General features: G+C 40.3%; 1 protein-coding gene across 1 annotated transcript in view; it reads left to right on the top strand.

Moving 5' to 3' along the window:
* LOC119779317 overlaps positions 1–16,138 on the top strand; it is a 97,776-nt gene that overhangs the window by 76,235 nt on the left and 5,403 nt on the right. The window contains exons 12-19 of the mRNA XM_038278919.1: positions 456–1,091; positions 2,993–3,120; positions 3,433–3,514; positions 6,202–6,259; positions 10,495–10,642; positions 12,150–12,297; positions 14,953–15,094; positions 15,187–15,319. Coding sequence (XP_038134847.1) covers positions 456–1,091; positions 2,993–3,120; positions 3,433–3,514; positions 6,202–6,259; positions 10,495–10,642; positions 12,150–12,297; positions 14,953–15,094; positions 15,187–15,319 — 1,475 coding nt within the window. The remainder of the gene's footprint in view (positions 1–455; positions 1,092–2,992; positions 3,121–3,432; positions 3,515–6,201; positions 6,260–10,494; positions 10,643–12,149; positions 12,298–14,952; positions 15,095–15,186; positions 15,320–16,138) is intronic.

Raw genomic sequence — 16,138 nt, 5'->3', positions numbered from 1 at the left:
TCACACCAACTTTCCAGTTCTGCATTTCAAGGTCAATTAAATGCACATTTGCTCCAACTGGCTTTCTTTTCTCTGCTGTAGAAAAGTGTCCTAGAGTATGATGCAGAGTGGAAGGATTAAGGATTATTTTTAGTTTTTCTCCTAACCTAGTCATCTACACAGAGTTCCTTCTCTCTGTCACTGAGACAGTTTCTTCTTGCATTTATCTTATTCAGATTTCTCTCAAATGTTGGGGATCTTTGTTTATTACCTTCTTAACTCTTTAAAGGCTTTAAACATCCCTGCAACTTCATCCCTGATTTCTGTGGTTCCTGTTTGGTCTCCTAATGTTGTGGAACCTCTGAGCCCTTCAGCTACTGAAGTGTTGATTATAAGAATAATGCTGTACTTCCTCTCGCTGTCTTTGTAGTTTTTTTTTTTTTTATTGTTTCCCTCCTTTTGTTTTTCTCCTTCAGGTTATATGACCATGGGGCCGGTTCAGGCGGCTCAGTGGGCTCAGCAGTCGTTTCCCACCCAGGCTCAGACTTTGGCATTCCCCATGCAGGGTCCCCTCCAGGTGGCTCAGGTCCTCCCCGGTGGCCAGCCAATCATCCTGAGCCAGGCCAATATTTTCCCTGCCACTCAGCAGCAGTGGGCGGCCATGGCAGCATATATGCCGACCCAGACGGTGGGAGTTGGGGGCCACGCTATACCAGCTGCCATGCTCCAAGGTTTGGTACCCATTACCACAGTGTGCCCCCAAGCCTGCGACCTGTCGGCCCCCTCGTCGGCCATCACAAGCCCCCAGCACATGGCGGACCCTGCCCTACTCATGAGGCAGCTGAGCCTGGGGAAAGATGGACTCAGCGTTGATTCGGACGCAGGCGAAGGCCCATCCACATCAGGAGGGGTGGGACCTGGAGCTGTGGCCGCAGGAGGGAGTAGGTGTGGAACCCCTGCTCCCATGAGTGTGCCTGACACGCTAGCCTGCAGTCAACTGCTGCCACCTCAGGCTACAGCCAACCAGGAGGAAGAAGGTAGCTGTAGTGACCTTGATCTGTCCAGGATGACTTTAAGCCCAGGAACATCCACCTCACCATCAACTGAATCACGTACGTCATTATGAATAAACTTTACTCATTTATATACAGGGTATATGTATAATGCAATTTGTTTATGTTTTAAAACATCTTAACTCATCTAAACCTTGATAATGATTTTAGAATTCAGGAAAACACCTTTATATGGAAGTAGCCTAACATCACAATATTTAATTGAAGTTGTTTTGACTAAACCACTGGTTACATGCCTTATGTACAGAACTGAGTTATCTAGGGAAACAGATCTTTGACTTTTCCAATCTGCATAATCTCTTAAAACTCTCCTTAGTCTTGTCTCGGCTCTTCTGCTCTCTTACTGTGAGCTCAGCCTAAAGTTGTTCTATATGATTTAGGACCGAAGACTTGATGAACACATTGTTTAGTTTTACGTTTTAGATGATTTTGTTTGCTCCAATTGTTTTACGTTGTCTGGCAGAGTTCCCAGATTTATGTTTAAAATATCGATTTTGTATTTTATGTTAGTGAGTATTTAGATTAAACTAAAACATCCCAGATTCTCCATCATATATAAGAATCTGTTCAAATATCAAACAATCATCAAACATCAACCCTATTTGACCTGAGCATGCCGTTCTGGTAAAGTGTAGCAAACTCTGCATTTGGATGACCTCAACTCTGAACTGTGCTGAAAATAAATTTATTATATCTAAAAATAAATACCTGGTTAATTTTTCTGCAAATGGGCTTGATTTGTAGCATCTTTTGATTTATTTGCTTGTTTGATTGATTTGTTTTGGTTTTTGCAGCATTGTAAGTAATTGGTCTGAGGGGAAACAAAGACTGTAGCCTTAGCAAATGAAATGTCTGCCTTAGAACTGATCCACATGATGTCCAATCTTCTCATTCACTGTTGTCAGAATAAAACTGATGTTTGTGAACTTTTCTCAGTGAAAGTAAAATAGGAAATGGGGAAAAATAATCGCATTCCTACATGTCTATCCTGGTAAAACTCCAAAACAGTTCCCAAGATTATATGTTATAAATAAGACTGATCAAGGAAGGAAGGAAGGAAGGAAGGAAGGAAGGAAGGAAGGAAGGAAGGAAGGAAGGAAGGAAGGAAGGAAGGAAGGAAGGAAGGAAGGAAGGAAGGAAGGAAACATGAATGGATAGAGTGAAAAAAGAGACAGATGGACTCACAGACATTTGGTTTAAGGTTTAATTTATGGACTAATAAATGGATATGATTTTTTGAGCATTTTTTTTAACATTTGCTTTTTCTGACGTCTCTGGTATTTATTTATTTATTTATTTATCTATTCAGTGGATCATTTGTTTCACTCGGGTTGCTAGTAGCTACAAAATGTATTTCTCTGTGAGAAGAAAGAAATGGCACAATAGGGAGTTTTTTTATGTTAAGCTTGGATGTTTTGTTGACTGCATCAAAAACATAACATTTCTTACATACAGTATTTCAATGCATAGGTTCTGCATTGCCACCCTACCTAGATCTTTTTACGCCCCCCCACACCCCCCCCCCCCCCCCGACTGCATAGCAGTGCTTCTGTTCTCATATTCATCTCTGCATTGCTACAAATGTCTTGTTAACTGCTTTGAGCTCTTATCTTTACTGCTGTTGTCGGTTTACTGTGAAATTGGCATCACAGCCTTACTCTTTTACTTGCCACTAATTGTTAGACATTAGTGTTTGTCTCAGAGCTGTTCCACCAATTAGCCTGTCTTCCTTTCCGGCACACCTTGTAGTCTTGTTTTGTTCCCTAGAAGAGGGTCTTGGAAAGAAGGAAGCTGAATATGTGAAGCAAACTGTCAAGACAAACAGAGCTGTGCCTCATCTGAAAGCTCACTTCGTTGAACGCTCTAAAGGTCACGATCTAGATTTTGATCTTTCATTTCACCGTATTCCCTTGACATTCTCTCCCCTATGCTGTTTGCAGCCTCCACACCTGCCCCTCAGCAGAGCTCGTCTTCAGACTGCCCCCCCTCCCAGGGCAGCGACCCCCCAACAGATCACTCACCAGTTGACCCAGAGGGATCCCCAAGCAACGCCAGGGAGGAACAATCAGTAAGTACTCGCTTCATCCCTGGGGACCACATGTCCTTCGATGGGGATTCATGGATGTGACTTAACTGACTCTTATTGCAGTGGGGATGATGTATGATTGCACAGAGCAGAATGTCATGTGATTATCATGAGCGAACTGGACTCCAGTTATTTACATCAAGGAACAAATGTCAAATCAATTAGACATCAAAGGTCAAACACAAATTAAAGGCGCTGATTAGGTCATGTAATAAGGGGAAATCTTTTACGATGATTATAGGCCTCATTTTCCTAAAACGTGAGTTAAGAAGAGCTGATTTCTCTCTCTTCCAGGGTTCTGCTGCTGCAAGGTCGGAGTCTCCGGTGCCAAGCGACGCTGCAGAGCCTGCGGATAAGACCGGTCCACAGGAAGACAGCTAGAGGGAAGCATATGGGGAAGAGGGTAAGCATTTCATCATCCCTTTCTTCCTCTCATTTCCCACAGTTATTAATCAGCTGTCTTCACACTGTGACATTTGTGTCTCTACTCCTCTACTCTTTTTATTCTCGACTTCCTTTGCCTCATTCCTTTCCCCATAAACCCCTCTTTCTGTCCTTTATTGGTTTCATATTTCCATCTGTCAGTATTTCTCCCATTTTTACTGTGAATGAATGCTTTGCTGCCAACTGGAGCCTTGATGTAAACCAGTCTGAAGATTTGAAGGCGTAATGTTGCCCCCTTGTGGTGAGATTAATCAATACGCTAATGAGATTTTTTTTTTTCTTTTTTTTTCTTTTAGCCTGTACAAGCTCTTAATCCTGGAACTGGAGCTTCTGGGAAAAGCAAGACATACGAGTGACTGTGATTACACAGACTAGCTGTTTTTTTTAATAAACTTTAAAGGATATTTCTGGCTATGAGAGGAACTGTATAATTTTTTTCTCGTGAGGCCACACACTGTACTCTGTTGCCCTCCTCAGCATGTCCAATCAAATAACTCTTCAACCAGGAAGTGACCTTTGATCTCTAACTCGATCCTTGATCCAGGAGGTGTGTGCATCCTTCTCTTGCAAGCTGAAAGGAGACTCGTTTAAAACGACGTTATTGATGCAAATTACGTTTTTTGGGACGCGTTGAAGAGGAGCAGCAAGTTTTAATCATATTGCTCCACTGTTCTACCAGTTTTAATGAGCAGACTTGGAGTAGATGCAACAAACTCAGCTGTGGGCCTGGGACTAAATCAAAGACTGATTCTTCGACTTTTATAAGCTGTGAATTCTTAGTTGGTGACAACGGAGTTGTGAAAGACATCAAGGTGACTCTAAGGTGTCAGTGTAGAAATAAAAAAAATTGCCAAACATCTATTTTGTAAATAAGAATCCCCCAGCCCAGCCCTCCTAAGCCCTGAGCTTTTGTGCCATAATAGCGCTCTGCCTCTCAGATGCTAACTACGTCAATGCTCCACCAGCATCTCAAGTTCTACCATCTGGAAATTAGAGATTTTTTTGGAGCCATGTTTGTTTTGTTTTTTATTTTTTAATCATTTTTTTTAAGGTTGGGGGTCAAAATGAACTGTGAATATGTGTTACATGTTCAGTCAGAATCATGTCTGAAATTAAGCTTGACGAAAAGAGCAAAGGGGCGGATCTAGAGATCTTACTTTTTACAGACGTCTAGTGGCAGATTTTGTCTTAGCTTTTAGATATTTCTCATTTCCAGCTAAGGTTGCGTTGTTTACAGCTTGCCTCTTAAGGTCCTGTCTCCGTTTTTTTTTTTTTTTTTGGAAGATGCACAGGGGAAAACACTTAGTAATACAATGGGATGAAAACCTTAGCCTACCACTGACGTATTTTACATTTAGTCACGTTGGAATGTTAAACCCCATGTATTTTTTTATTATGTCATAAACTAAAATAAGGTTGAGCATAATTGTGACACGGAGAGAAAATTACATATTTTTAAAGCTTATAAAGATATAAACGACACCCCTCTCCCCCTATCAGTATATATTTTGAGCCACTTTCAGCTCTAATCACATCTGTAAGTCTTTTAGGGCCTCTTTCTACCTGTTTTGCACAACTTCAGACTGAAATCTGCCTCCTTAGTTAATCCTTAATTCAATTTGAATTAGACTCTAACTAGGCCCATTTAAAGCATGAACATATTGATCTGATTTTAACCCTTTCATTGTGTTTCGGGCTGTTTCTGTGTTCCTGGAAGGTGAACCCCAAACCCTCTGCAGCCTCTAACAGACCTTCTTCCATTACTTCTTTTCTTCTTTCAATTTTCTCATCAAATATAACCAGCTTCTCTGTCTCTGCTAAAGACAAGCATCCCTACATCATAATGCTGCCGTTTTACAAAAGTATTTCCATCTGTGGGTAATCCACAAAAAAACTGTGTAAGATGTTAAAAGATTAAGGAGTTATTTTACAATCTATGTCTCCAAAGCTTCATTTCTGACCTGTCTGCTGTGTTTCTTCGTCTCCACGATGCGGTTTGTTCACTAATGTCGTTCACAAATGTGTGAGGCTTTTAAGAGGAGCTGGATTTGTACACAAACTACTATTTCGGGGACCTTTAAGATAAACGGTGCATTGAATTTTGTTTAAGGGATTTAAGGGACAAGAGTTTTAGGGTTTTTATTCACAAAAAAAAGATTTGTTTTTTTCTTTGCTTTGCAGTCATGTACTACCTTGTTTTGGCCTATGAGATGAAATCACTTTGTGAGACACTGTGGATGGTTTAACAATCACAAGCTCGAAGACAAAAGGACTCGTGTCCCTAATGACTTTAATTTTGTTGTCCAATCACTGCGCCTATCAGGTCATTGTTCTAACAGAGCACTGTCTGTACATCCAAAGTACGGGTGCCGACATTACCTGCTAGACATACAACAACGGGTGGCAACCGTACCCCTGCTCATTTGGAACAGATGAGACAATTTGTCAAGAAAAAAATATTTTGTAAAGTTTATTTATGGAATTAAGAACTGTGCTGAAAACACAAAAAGGGATTTTTGTACGTCTATGACTTCCCCCATATGCTGTATCCATGACACTGTTCTCTCACGAATAAATTACCACGTGATTCCCATGGTTGTTGCTTTTATTTCTAAACAGAGATCACAGTGGTGGATCTGACTTCCTCACCTGGTTTGGATGATGAGGATACCTTGAAGCAAGCCCTTTGAGGAAACATTTGAGGACAATGTGACACAAGGGTCACAAAATCAAATCCTCAAGGGTCCGTGTCCAACAACTTTTAGATGTGTCAATGCTTCAATACACCTAACTCTGATAGCTCATCAGCTGAACTTGACTCTGGGGGGGGGAGTTTAGCTATCTGATTAAGGTGTGTAGAGCAAAGGAAACAGTTACTGCAAAGTGGCCCTTGAGGATTGATGTTTGAGACCAGTGCTCTAGGAGTCAGGAGTGGTGCAGGTTTAATGTTCCTTCTTTTGCATCACAAACCAGCAGAATATGACAAAGCAGATAGAATAAAACCTAACCCAGTCAAGTTAGTACCTGTCATTTAATCCATAGAACATCTGTCATTTATGCCGGTATGCAGTGTTTTATGCATTTTTAAGGGGGCCAGAATATACACACATTTAGCTCTGGTTACCATTGCAACATTGTCATGAATGGGTTCTGCACAGATTAGCAGATTGAAGTCACATAAGTCAGAGCTCAGGCTTTATGAGGGTAGCTCCTAGCCTCGTGAGACCATCCTGATCTCGCGAGCTATCAAGGTTTCACTCGCAGATCAGTCTGGCTACTTTCTGTTGAAGAAAATTTGGAGCCGTTCACCAAATGAACGTCCAATCAGCGTTGGCTTTGAGGCGGGTTGAGGTGTGACGCAACGAGAAGCGCGACACTTCAGTCTAAAGAACATGGCGGCTTCAGCCGATGAAACTAGCGTTAGCGTGGCCATCGAGCAAGTTTTATCGGAATTACACTGTATTTCTTCACTGAAAGAAGAGCAAAACACTGCTCTGGAGGCTTTTCTCAGAGGAAAATATGTTTTTGCTCTTCTCCCGACTGGTTTTGGCAAGAGTTTGATCTATTAATTGGCTCCTCTTCATCGTCGCTCTGTTACGTCATACGCTTCGTTGATCTGATTGGTTTATCTGGCCCGTCTATCACCAACATAGGCCAATCAGCTAAACAGTATTTTCGCTCCTTCCCAAAATTACTTCTACGGAAGGTTTCCAGATGGATATGCAGAGCAAATCCATCTGGCGGAGTCAGGTTAGGTACAGTAGCTCCATGATAGAGCTAAAAAAGGCTCCTCTCTGTTTTATATAATCAGATTCAAACAAAAGAAGAAAAAATTGTCAAGATTTAGAGAACTGATGCCGACTTAACAAAGGATCTGAACGACTTAGTTAACCCTTTCTAGGGCTAGTTATTGCTTTTTGTCACTTGCATACCCTATCTACCCGAAGCGAAAAAGATTCAGCCATTCAGCAAAGATACTACTACGTGGCTGCACATGTCATTTTGGCATTTGACCAATTAGATGAGTCCTTGGATGATGTTACCTACAGTAAATTCAGTTGCAAAAAAATTTGTAAGTTAAGAAAAAAGGTAAAAAGCTAATTGAAAAGTTAAAAGGTTAGGCTATGTCAAAAAGTTAATAAAGTACAAAAATGTAATTGCCTGTGTCAGCATTAATGTTCTAAGGTTATTTTTTAGTAGCAAAAATAAGGGGTTTCTTTTACTCTTAGTGTTTATCAGGCATTACTTTTTTTTTTCAATTTAACATATTAGGGCAAGGTACCTTTTATCGTTAATACCCTGACCTTTATTTTTGCTTTCAAAATATACATATTTTTTAAATGTCACAAAGGTAATATTTCGGATTTTAAAAAGCATTTCATTGAGTACCCTATGAAGGGTTAAATGATTAGTGGACTTCGGCCAGCAAACAAAGGGCAAAGAGAGTGGCTTAGTGCGAATATGCCACTTACTGGCCCTGGAAGAGGTCAACCTTAGGCTATCACCTTTAATAAAAAAGTTCTTCATTTATATTTGCCATGTGAAAAAGAATCAATCCAGTCCAACACCTAAACTTTTAAAACCAAGTTCATAGCTTTAACTTGTGCTCCGTTTCACGGATCTTCCATAACTGGTCTGGAATAAAGTTGAACCTCTTAAATAGGTAATGGCAATATTTACAATTTAGCAGATGTGTTGTGCTATTGTAGCATCCATTTGATCCTGTTGCCTTTGTTAACACAAACTTTACATTGGTTATCCTCCAACATTACATTCAATGCTATGTTTCATTAAGTTTTCTCAAAGGGGAATATTATCTTGACTGAAAAGCATCTAATTAAACTTTGTTTGCAACTTTGGTCACTTTTAAATCCTGGAATAGAATTTGAGTTTGGCTTATCTTGGCTCTGTGAAGCCATTTAATAAATAAATAGCAAGAAAAAAGTAATAATCTATATTAATTCAGTTCAGTGCATAAAACTTTACCTCATAACTAAGGTGTTGATTCAGCTCTGTATGTGGAAATATACTATACAGGGTATCTATAAAATGTAAGACAAGGCTGAAATAGTGCAAATATACATGGCATCAATCTAGACCTGGCTGTTAGATTTTTATTAGAGATACAGTCTGGGGGTAGGATATGTTTCTTTGCCAGATGGGTTTTGAAAATAACATTCTGTGTCCAGGATGTGTGGGGTCTGCATGAAGGTAAGCTGCCCTTTCCCTGCTCCTAGCCCTGTACAAATCATCAATAGAGTGAAGCTGAGCCCTGACGGTCCTTCCTGCAGACATAATTAATTGTTGCAGTTTGGAGCTGTCCTGTTTTCTCTATGAGTCAAGTGCAATTATGGAAGAACAGAGGACAAACTGAATAAGGGCAGTGGAAAAGATGACAAGCAGCTTCCAAGAAAGGTTATGCTTTAGGTTGCCACAGGAAGATAGACCTTTTATACAGTGTCTATGTGTGAGGACCATCTCAGATGGGTGGTTCTTAGGCGCTGGAGTTGATCCATGCAGACATGGTGTCGTTGAAGATGGTGAGTTAAGGCAATGTGCACAGGGAGTTCTCTGAAAGTTCGTGTCACCAACAGATTTGTCACACTGTGAACTAACAAACCGTTTCAAACTGATAAGAATTGTGCCATCTGCTAAATTTAGGAGTTTCTCAAATGCGTCCATTGAAATGCAATATGAGACGGAGTAGATAAAAACCCACAGCACTAAGGGAGCAGGGGGAAAGTGTTAGAATATAGTCAAACCTAAACATTCAGAAGTATAACTGCTGGATTTTAAGGGAAGATGTTGGATTTTTTTTAATCAAAAGCCTCCAAAGTTTACATTTTTTTCAACCAAAGTTATTCAATTTTATTCTTTGCTTTAATCACAGTGACATTTCAGATAATTTTTAGCAAGAGTAAAATGGATAGCTTTATTGACAAAAAAAAAAATGCTGTAAATTATCTAGCTTTCCAACGGCTCAATGTAAATAGTTTGCCACTTTCTTTAAGCTATAAAGATTTTATATTAAACTAATTAAGCTGCTAAAATGACAACAGTACAGTACAGAGCAGGACATGTTTATATTTTTACTTTGGTGCCGTTCCACCTTTCTTAGAGAAAGTAAGCTGCAACAAATTCCTGTGATTGCACCACTCAGTAGAACCCATAATGGGTAATTCTAAACAAAGTTTAAAGGTCGCACCCCCTCAACTCAGCTCAAATGATGTTGCCAAGACTCTGGACCTCATTACAAAGCACTCATTTTTCACCACTGTCAGAACTCCACAAACACATTTCCTGTGTGTTTCAGAAAGCAGATATAACATGTCACACATAATGAAGTTTATGCAAATGAAAAAGATATCTCAGGCCCGTCCGTTGAACTTGCCAGTAAATCCAACAGTGTTTAATCACACTTTAGCAGTGTGTCAAACCTGTAAAAAAAACACACACACAGACCTCGGTGCAGCTCGGATGGCCTACGGCATTGAGCATTCAGTTGAGTATAATGGTGGCTGTGAGTTTATATCGAGGCCAGTATTGATCAGTCTGTGTTTACACAGCGATCTGAACAGAGCTTTCCCCTCAGTGACAGTCGCTCATAACACACAATCATGTTTTCTGTGATGATACAGCCAAGCAGACTCAGTTCCCACTGCTTCCTGCTCCTTGTTGCTCTCAGCTTGGTCCTGCTAAGGTAGGATATGTACAATTCTGTCTCTACTTGTTGTTTAACTATAATTTCAACTGCCGGTATTTTTTTTTACTGATAAAAAAAAGCTCAGATTGATTTCTTTACAAATGTTTCTTGGTTGTATGTTTAAGTCAGGACAAATAAATTCAGATAACATATTTGCCTTCAGACTGCACTCTGTTAGTTCTGTTTTCTTGTTTATTTACACGTCACAGTGAGTTTGCTAAAACCACAGCGAGCGATGAGAGCTCCAGTGTCCGTGAAACCCGTTCAGTGGGTATTCAGGCGGTAGTTCAACCAGTGGACTGTGTTCTATCAGACTGGAGCCGTTGGTCCCGCTGTGACACCTGCACAAAGAAGAAAGTAAGCTTAATGTATTTTCATTTATTTTTTTAGCAGACATTAAAAAGACACATCCCATTTTGCCTTCTTTTGGGATAACTTAGGGGTGTTGAAAGGTTGCACGTATAAAAAATTGTGACAGAATTTTCAGTCAAATTAAATTAATTCGTATATCACCAATTTGCAACATATCATCTCCTTTTACAAAGACTAATCAGTCAGATCGTACTATCAGACTCTATCTAAGGAAACCCAACAAATTGCATTGACTCACTGTGTGAATATTTGGTCCTGCTTTATTGTGTTGTTGACTCTACAGAAATCCCTCCCAAATAGCTTGCATGTAGCAACAGTGGAGAGGAAAAACTCCCTTTTAACAGTAAGAAACCGCCAGCAGAACCAAAAAAAGTATGAGCAGCCTTCTGCTGAGGCAACCTACCCTAGTTCTCTGTACCATGTGGTCACTTCTATAAAGTGAAAATAAGTTCATTTCCTGTTTTGTGTGCAGAGAGACAACAAAAGCTCGGAACAGTTTAGTTCAACAGTTTACTGTAGTTCAACATTAAATTCTGACAAATTAAATTTCTCTAAATTAATTCTGACAAATTAATCTAGAGAAAACTGAAAAAAAGTCTTGCAAAAGTAATTCAATGCTTTTACTGTAGAGCCATGGTATTTACAACAAAGTTGTATACAGAATTGAAATAGAAACTGAAACATGATAAAATGTTAATTTGAAATATAATATAAAGGGTGATGGATTGGGAGAGCCATGCATAATTCATTCATGTCACTAGCAGTGTTTATCTAACTGCGCTCCAACTGGACTGATTTTTATTTATTTATTTTTTGGGGGCTTTTGATTTTTCCTATGCAGCTGTTACATCAGTTCTTTATCAACATGTATAGAAGAAGGAATCAGTTAGGAGTATGGATATTTGTGTTCAATTGATAGATAAAAGTAAAAAGTGTTAAGAAAAATAAAAATGCTTGGATTAAGTAACCTAAGTACATTAGTAATGTATTTAAACTTCAGTTTGAATACAGTTTCTTGACACCTCTGGAACCAAGGACTAAGAAACAAGGAATAAATATCCATACAAACACAACCAGAGCTGTTGAATCTTACACAGAAGAAAACTAACTGCATTTTTTTTTTTTTTGCAAACTGCCAGCAGATATCCAGGATAAACACAAGCATTTTCTGTAAAATATAAATGAATTGCACAAAAACAGTTGGCAGGCAATTTGTGAGCTTTTGACATTTTAACATTTACGAACTGGCCCTCTCTGTGTGGACTGTAAAGAGCTCAGGTCAGAGATGATCTACTCCGGTTCTCCATCTCACCCACTTTTACAGGAGAGGGGATTAATAAACTTGACATGACAAAGTGAAAACAGCCCACTAATGTGATTCCAGCCATTACTGCTCTCCGAAGGAGATCCCGCGCCAACGTTATTGGATAGTTGCAATACTCTCTCTGTCTGCTGACCCCTGATGTGTTTATCTCCCTCCAACTGATCCCAGTACCGCTATGCTAAACTGGAGCAGCCATCTCAGTTCGGAGGAGAGCTATGCTATCTTCATGGCAGGCAAGAGGAGTCCTGTGAGGTTTCAGCCCGCTACACCTGTGATAATATTCCTCATTGTGAGGGATTCCTCTGCACACAAACAGGTACATCCTACTGCTTTCCCCAGTGCCAATTTAATAATAATATCAATAGACCTATGATAATTTTTTTAAGACATGATTATTTTATAATCCATTTATGTTTAATTAATGGACTCCAGCTGTGTTTTGTTCCTCTGTACCTCCAGTAAAAAGTGGTTCTCCAAAACATTTACACAGGGCACTGAATGCAAGCAGACATTTTTAGGTTTCAGTTTAAAAACAACTTTATTTTTTCCTCCAGTTTACAATTGTAGCCTTTTGTGGTCTTTAACAGGACAACAAAGTAAAAATTTGGTGTGGATAATTTTTCAAAGCAATGTAACCACATTAAATAGTTTCTTTATTATAGTAGCTCTTTATTTACATTTTATAGCTTGCCATGATTATACTCCTTCTGAATATTTAAATCAATAATGATCTAAAATTTATATTCTTTCATTTGATATTCAGCACACTTCATTTTAAGAAAGAGCTGAGAGTTAAATCTCAGTTCTGCCATGACCATACCAGTTGACCAGTAGGCCTACTTCAAAAGATTCACCAAAATGTAATTTCTTTTAAAAAACGTGTGTGCTGGACTGAGCAATTAAATACATTGAGGCACAGGCTCAACTTAAAAACTCCCAAACGAACTGGAATCAAACCACCTCTTACTCAAACAAACAGACCTACTTAAAGAGACAAATGAGGACTCTTAAATAGTAGCTGATCATCCTACACTGACAAAAAAATAGAGGTCAGACAAACAAAAACTAACCGAAAATAACATAAAAAATCCCAGTTCACATCCCAGGGTAACTTCATCCATCCATACATCGATCTTCTTCCTCTTATCGGGGGTCGAGTCGCAGGGGTAGCAGCTTTAGTAGGAAGGCCTAGACGTCCCTCTCCCCAACCACTTGGGCCAGCTCCTCCGGGGGCAATCCCAAGGTGCTCTCAGACCTGGGTCTACCCCTGGACCTCCTCCCTGTGGGAAGTGCCTGGAACCGCTCACCAGGGAGACGTCAAGGAGGCACCCTAATCAGATGCCCGAGCCACCTCAACTGGCTCCTGTCGATGTGGAGGAGCAGCAGCTCTACTCTGAGTCCTCCCTGGATGACTGAGCTCCTCACCCTATCTTTAAAGCTACAGTGTGTAATAATTACAGGGATATACAGTCAGAAATGTGATATATTATACATAACTATGTTATTTATCATCATCTACGAGCTCAGCCTCTTAACCTTAATATTTGCCTTAGAATTCGTTATTTATAATTACATAGGAGCGGGTCTCGCAGCCATGGAGGCAGACATCTTTGCGCTACGGCAGTGCAGAGCCAACAAACTAGCGATTGCGAGATCGCCCATTACGCTCGAAAGTAACTACGGCAAGTTGAGAGAGATGAACTGAGACGGTACTGAACAATAGATGGCAGTATTAAAATTATCTTTGTAAACAAACCTCATCACTTGAGAAGGTAGGTGATGCGGACGTCGTGGAAGACATTTTGTCCCGTAACGCTCGCCGTACTGTTGGGGGGGAGAAGCTGTGGGGGGGGGGGGGGGATGTTCATGTTGCTGCGGTCTGCAGTCTGGACGCTAGATTTTGCTGAAAATTACACACTGTAGCTTTAAGTGAGAGCCCAGACACACTAAGGAGAAAACTAATTTCAGCCGCTTGTATCCGGGATCTCTTTTCAGACCCGTACAGTGCACGCCTCACAGCAGACGCCGCACCAATCCGAATATCATCTCCCTCTCCATCTTCCCTTCATTTGTGAACAAGACCGCAAGATACTTAAACACCACCACTAGGCACAGTACATCCTCCCCAACCCGGAGAAGGCACTCTACCCTTTTCCAGTTCAAGACCATGGTCTCGGATTTGGAGGCACTGATCCTCATCCCGGCTGCTTAACTCTCGGCTGAGTACCGCTTGAGTGAGAGCTGTAGATCATGCCCTGATGAAGCCAATAGAACCATATCATCTGCGAATAACAGAGACGCAATCCTAAGACCACCAAAACGGATCTCCTCAACACCTCGGCTGCGCCTAGAAATTCTGTCCATAAAAGTTATGAACAGAATCGGTGACAAAGGGCAACCTTGGCGGAGTGCAACCCTCACCGGAAATGAGTCCGACTTACTGCCGGCAATGCGGACTAGGCTCTGACAATGGTCATACAGGGACCTAACAGCCCCTTTTAAAGGTCCTGGTACTCCATACTCCCAGGGTACCCCCCCACAGGAACACGGTCGAATGCCTTCTCCAGATCTACAAAACACGTAGACTGGTTGGGCAAACTCCCATGCACCCTTCAGGATCCTCCCAGGGTAACTCAAAAAACAAAAGAGAAAGAATAAATATAAACATAAGAGGGTAAACTAAAATCTGTGCTCTCTTTTTAGAAAGCAATATGTTATTGTGTGAATCACTTTATGTTAAAAAAAAAAAAAAACAGTTCCTCATTAATAAGGAAGTACAAGTAAATCCTACATTTATATATATTTCATATTTAAAGAAAGCAAATTGCAAGAATAGTGAAATATGTAATTTTAGTTTGTTTGATTGTAGTTGCTACCATCAAAATGAGAACCAACCCCAAATAGAAAAACAAGGACATAAAGAAATATAAGCTATAAAACTATAAGAAAGATCTTTTCTGGCTTCTTCCAGGTCGATGTATCCACAGAACCCTGCAGTGTAATGGAGAGGACGACTGTGGGGACATGTCTGACGAGGCTGGCTGTCAGAGGGTTTCCAAGCCCTGCAGGGAGGAGGCTGAAGAGTACTGGGGAATTGAAAATCTGGCCAAAGGGTGAGTCCCTTGAGACGAACAGATTACCATTTTGTCAAACTTTTGAATATTTCTATATAGAAACAATAACACTGCTGCTACTTTCCTTTCAGGATAAATGTCCTGAACAGCCACTTGGAAGGCATTGTGTTGGATAACAGATACTATGGAGGTGGCTGCCTGCCTCACTACATTCAGGATGTCCCATTTAGGAAGCCATTCAACTTGCAACAGTACACGTTACAGGTCAAATTTTCTGTAAATTCCCCTCAAAGTTATGTCCAACTGAAACATACAGCAGTTACCATAGAAAACTTTTAGAATCAATAAAATTTTTAGGAAGATACAACAAAATGAAAATATTATTAAGACTTTAAGTAGGCAATCAGCTAAATCATAGGAATGGGCATTGCCAACCTACCCTAGTTCTCTGTACCATGTGGTCACCATTAGCTTCTTTTCAGTTTGGTTTACACCAAAATAAACTCCTGAAATGATCAAAAATCCTTAAAAGAATATTTAAAGCTTTTAAAGGAATAGTACACCCAAAACATGATTAGCCTTCATTTTCTACTCACCCCCATGCTGAACAACACTCTGGAGTACTTTTTTGATATCTCAAATGCATCTGGAGATCTGGGAGGCTTCTTGCTGTCTGCTGACATTCAAATAATGGAGGTCTATGGTGACCGAGACAGAAAGGTCCATAAAAGTCCACAAAAACGTGTCAATATTCCTCCATACTGCTCGTCCAATGTATTCCAAGTGTCCTGAGTGGGTAGCATCCAGAATTTACTCGAAACGAAGTCATTTAGAATGTTTTTAGAGCATAAACAGTAGTGTATAGTATTTCCTGAAAGCGCGCGCCAGCGCGTTCAGGACGCTACGGAAGCCGGCAGACCAAACCAGATGAAAGTGCGCATTCAGCGTCTGCTCTGCCGATAATGCAAGCGTAGAAGAAGAAATGTGCTGTTTACCTGTGCAAAGAAAGAAACAACGAAAGAAAAATGTCTGAGGACTTCAGTGTTGAGGAAGAGCATAAGTTCTTTGCCGAGCTGAATGCGC

This window comes from Cyprinodon tularosa, unplaced genomic scaffold (genome assembly GCF_016077235.1).
Source record: "Cyprinodon tularosa strain WSP-4 unplaced genomic scaffold, ASM1607723v1 ctg145, whole genome shotgun sequence".
In the NCBI taxonomy this organism is placed as follows: Eukaryota; Metazoa; Chordata; class Actinopteri; order Cyprinodontiformes; family Cyprinodontidae; genus Cyprinodon; species Cyprinodon tularosa.
Note: the sequence above shows the minus strand (reverse complement) of the source record. Positions and strands in the feature narration are given on the sequence as shown.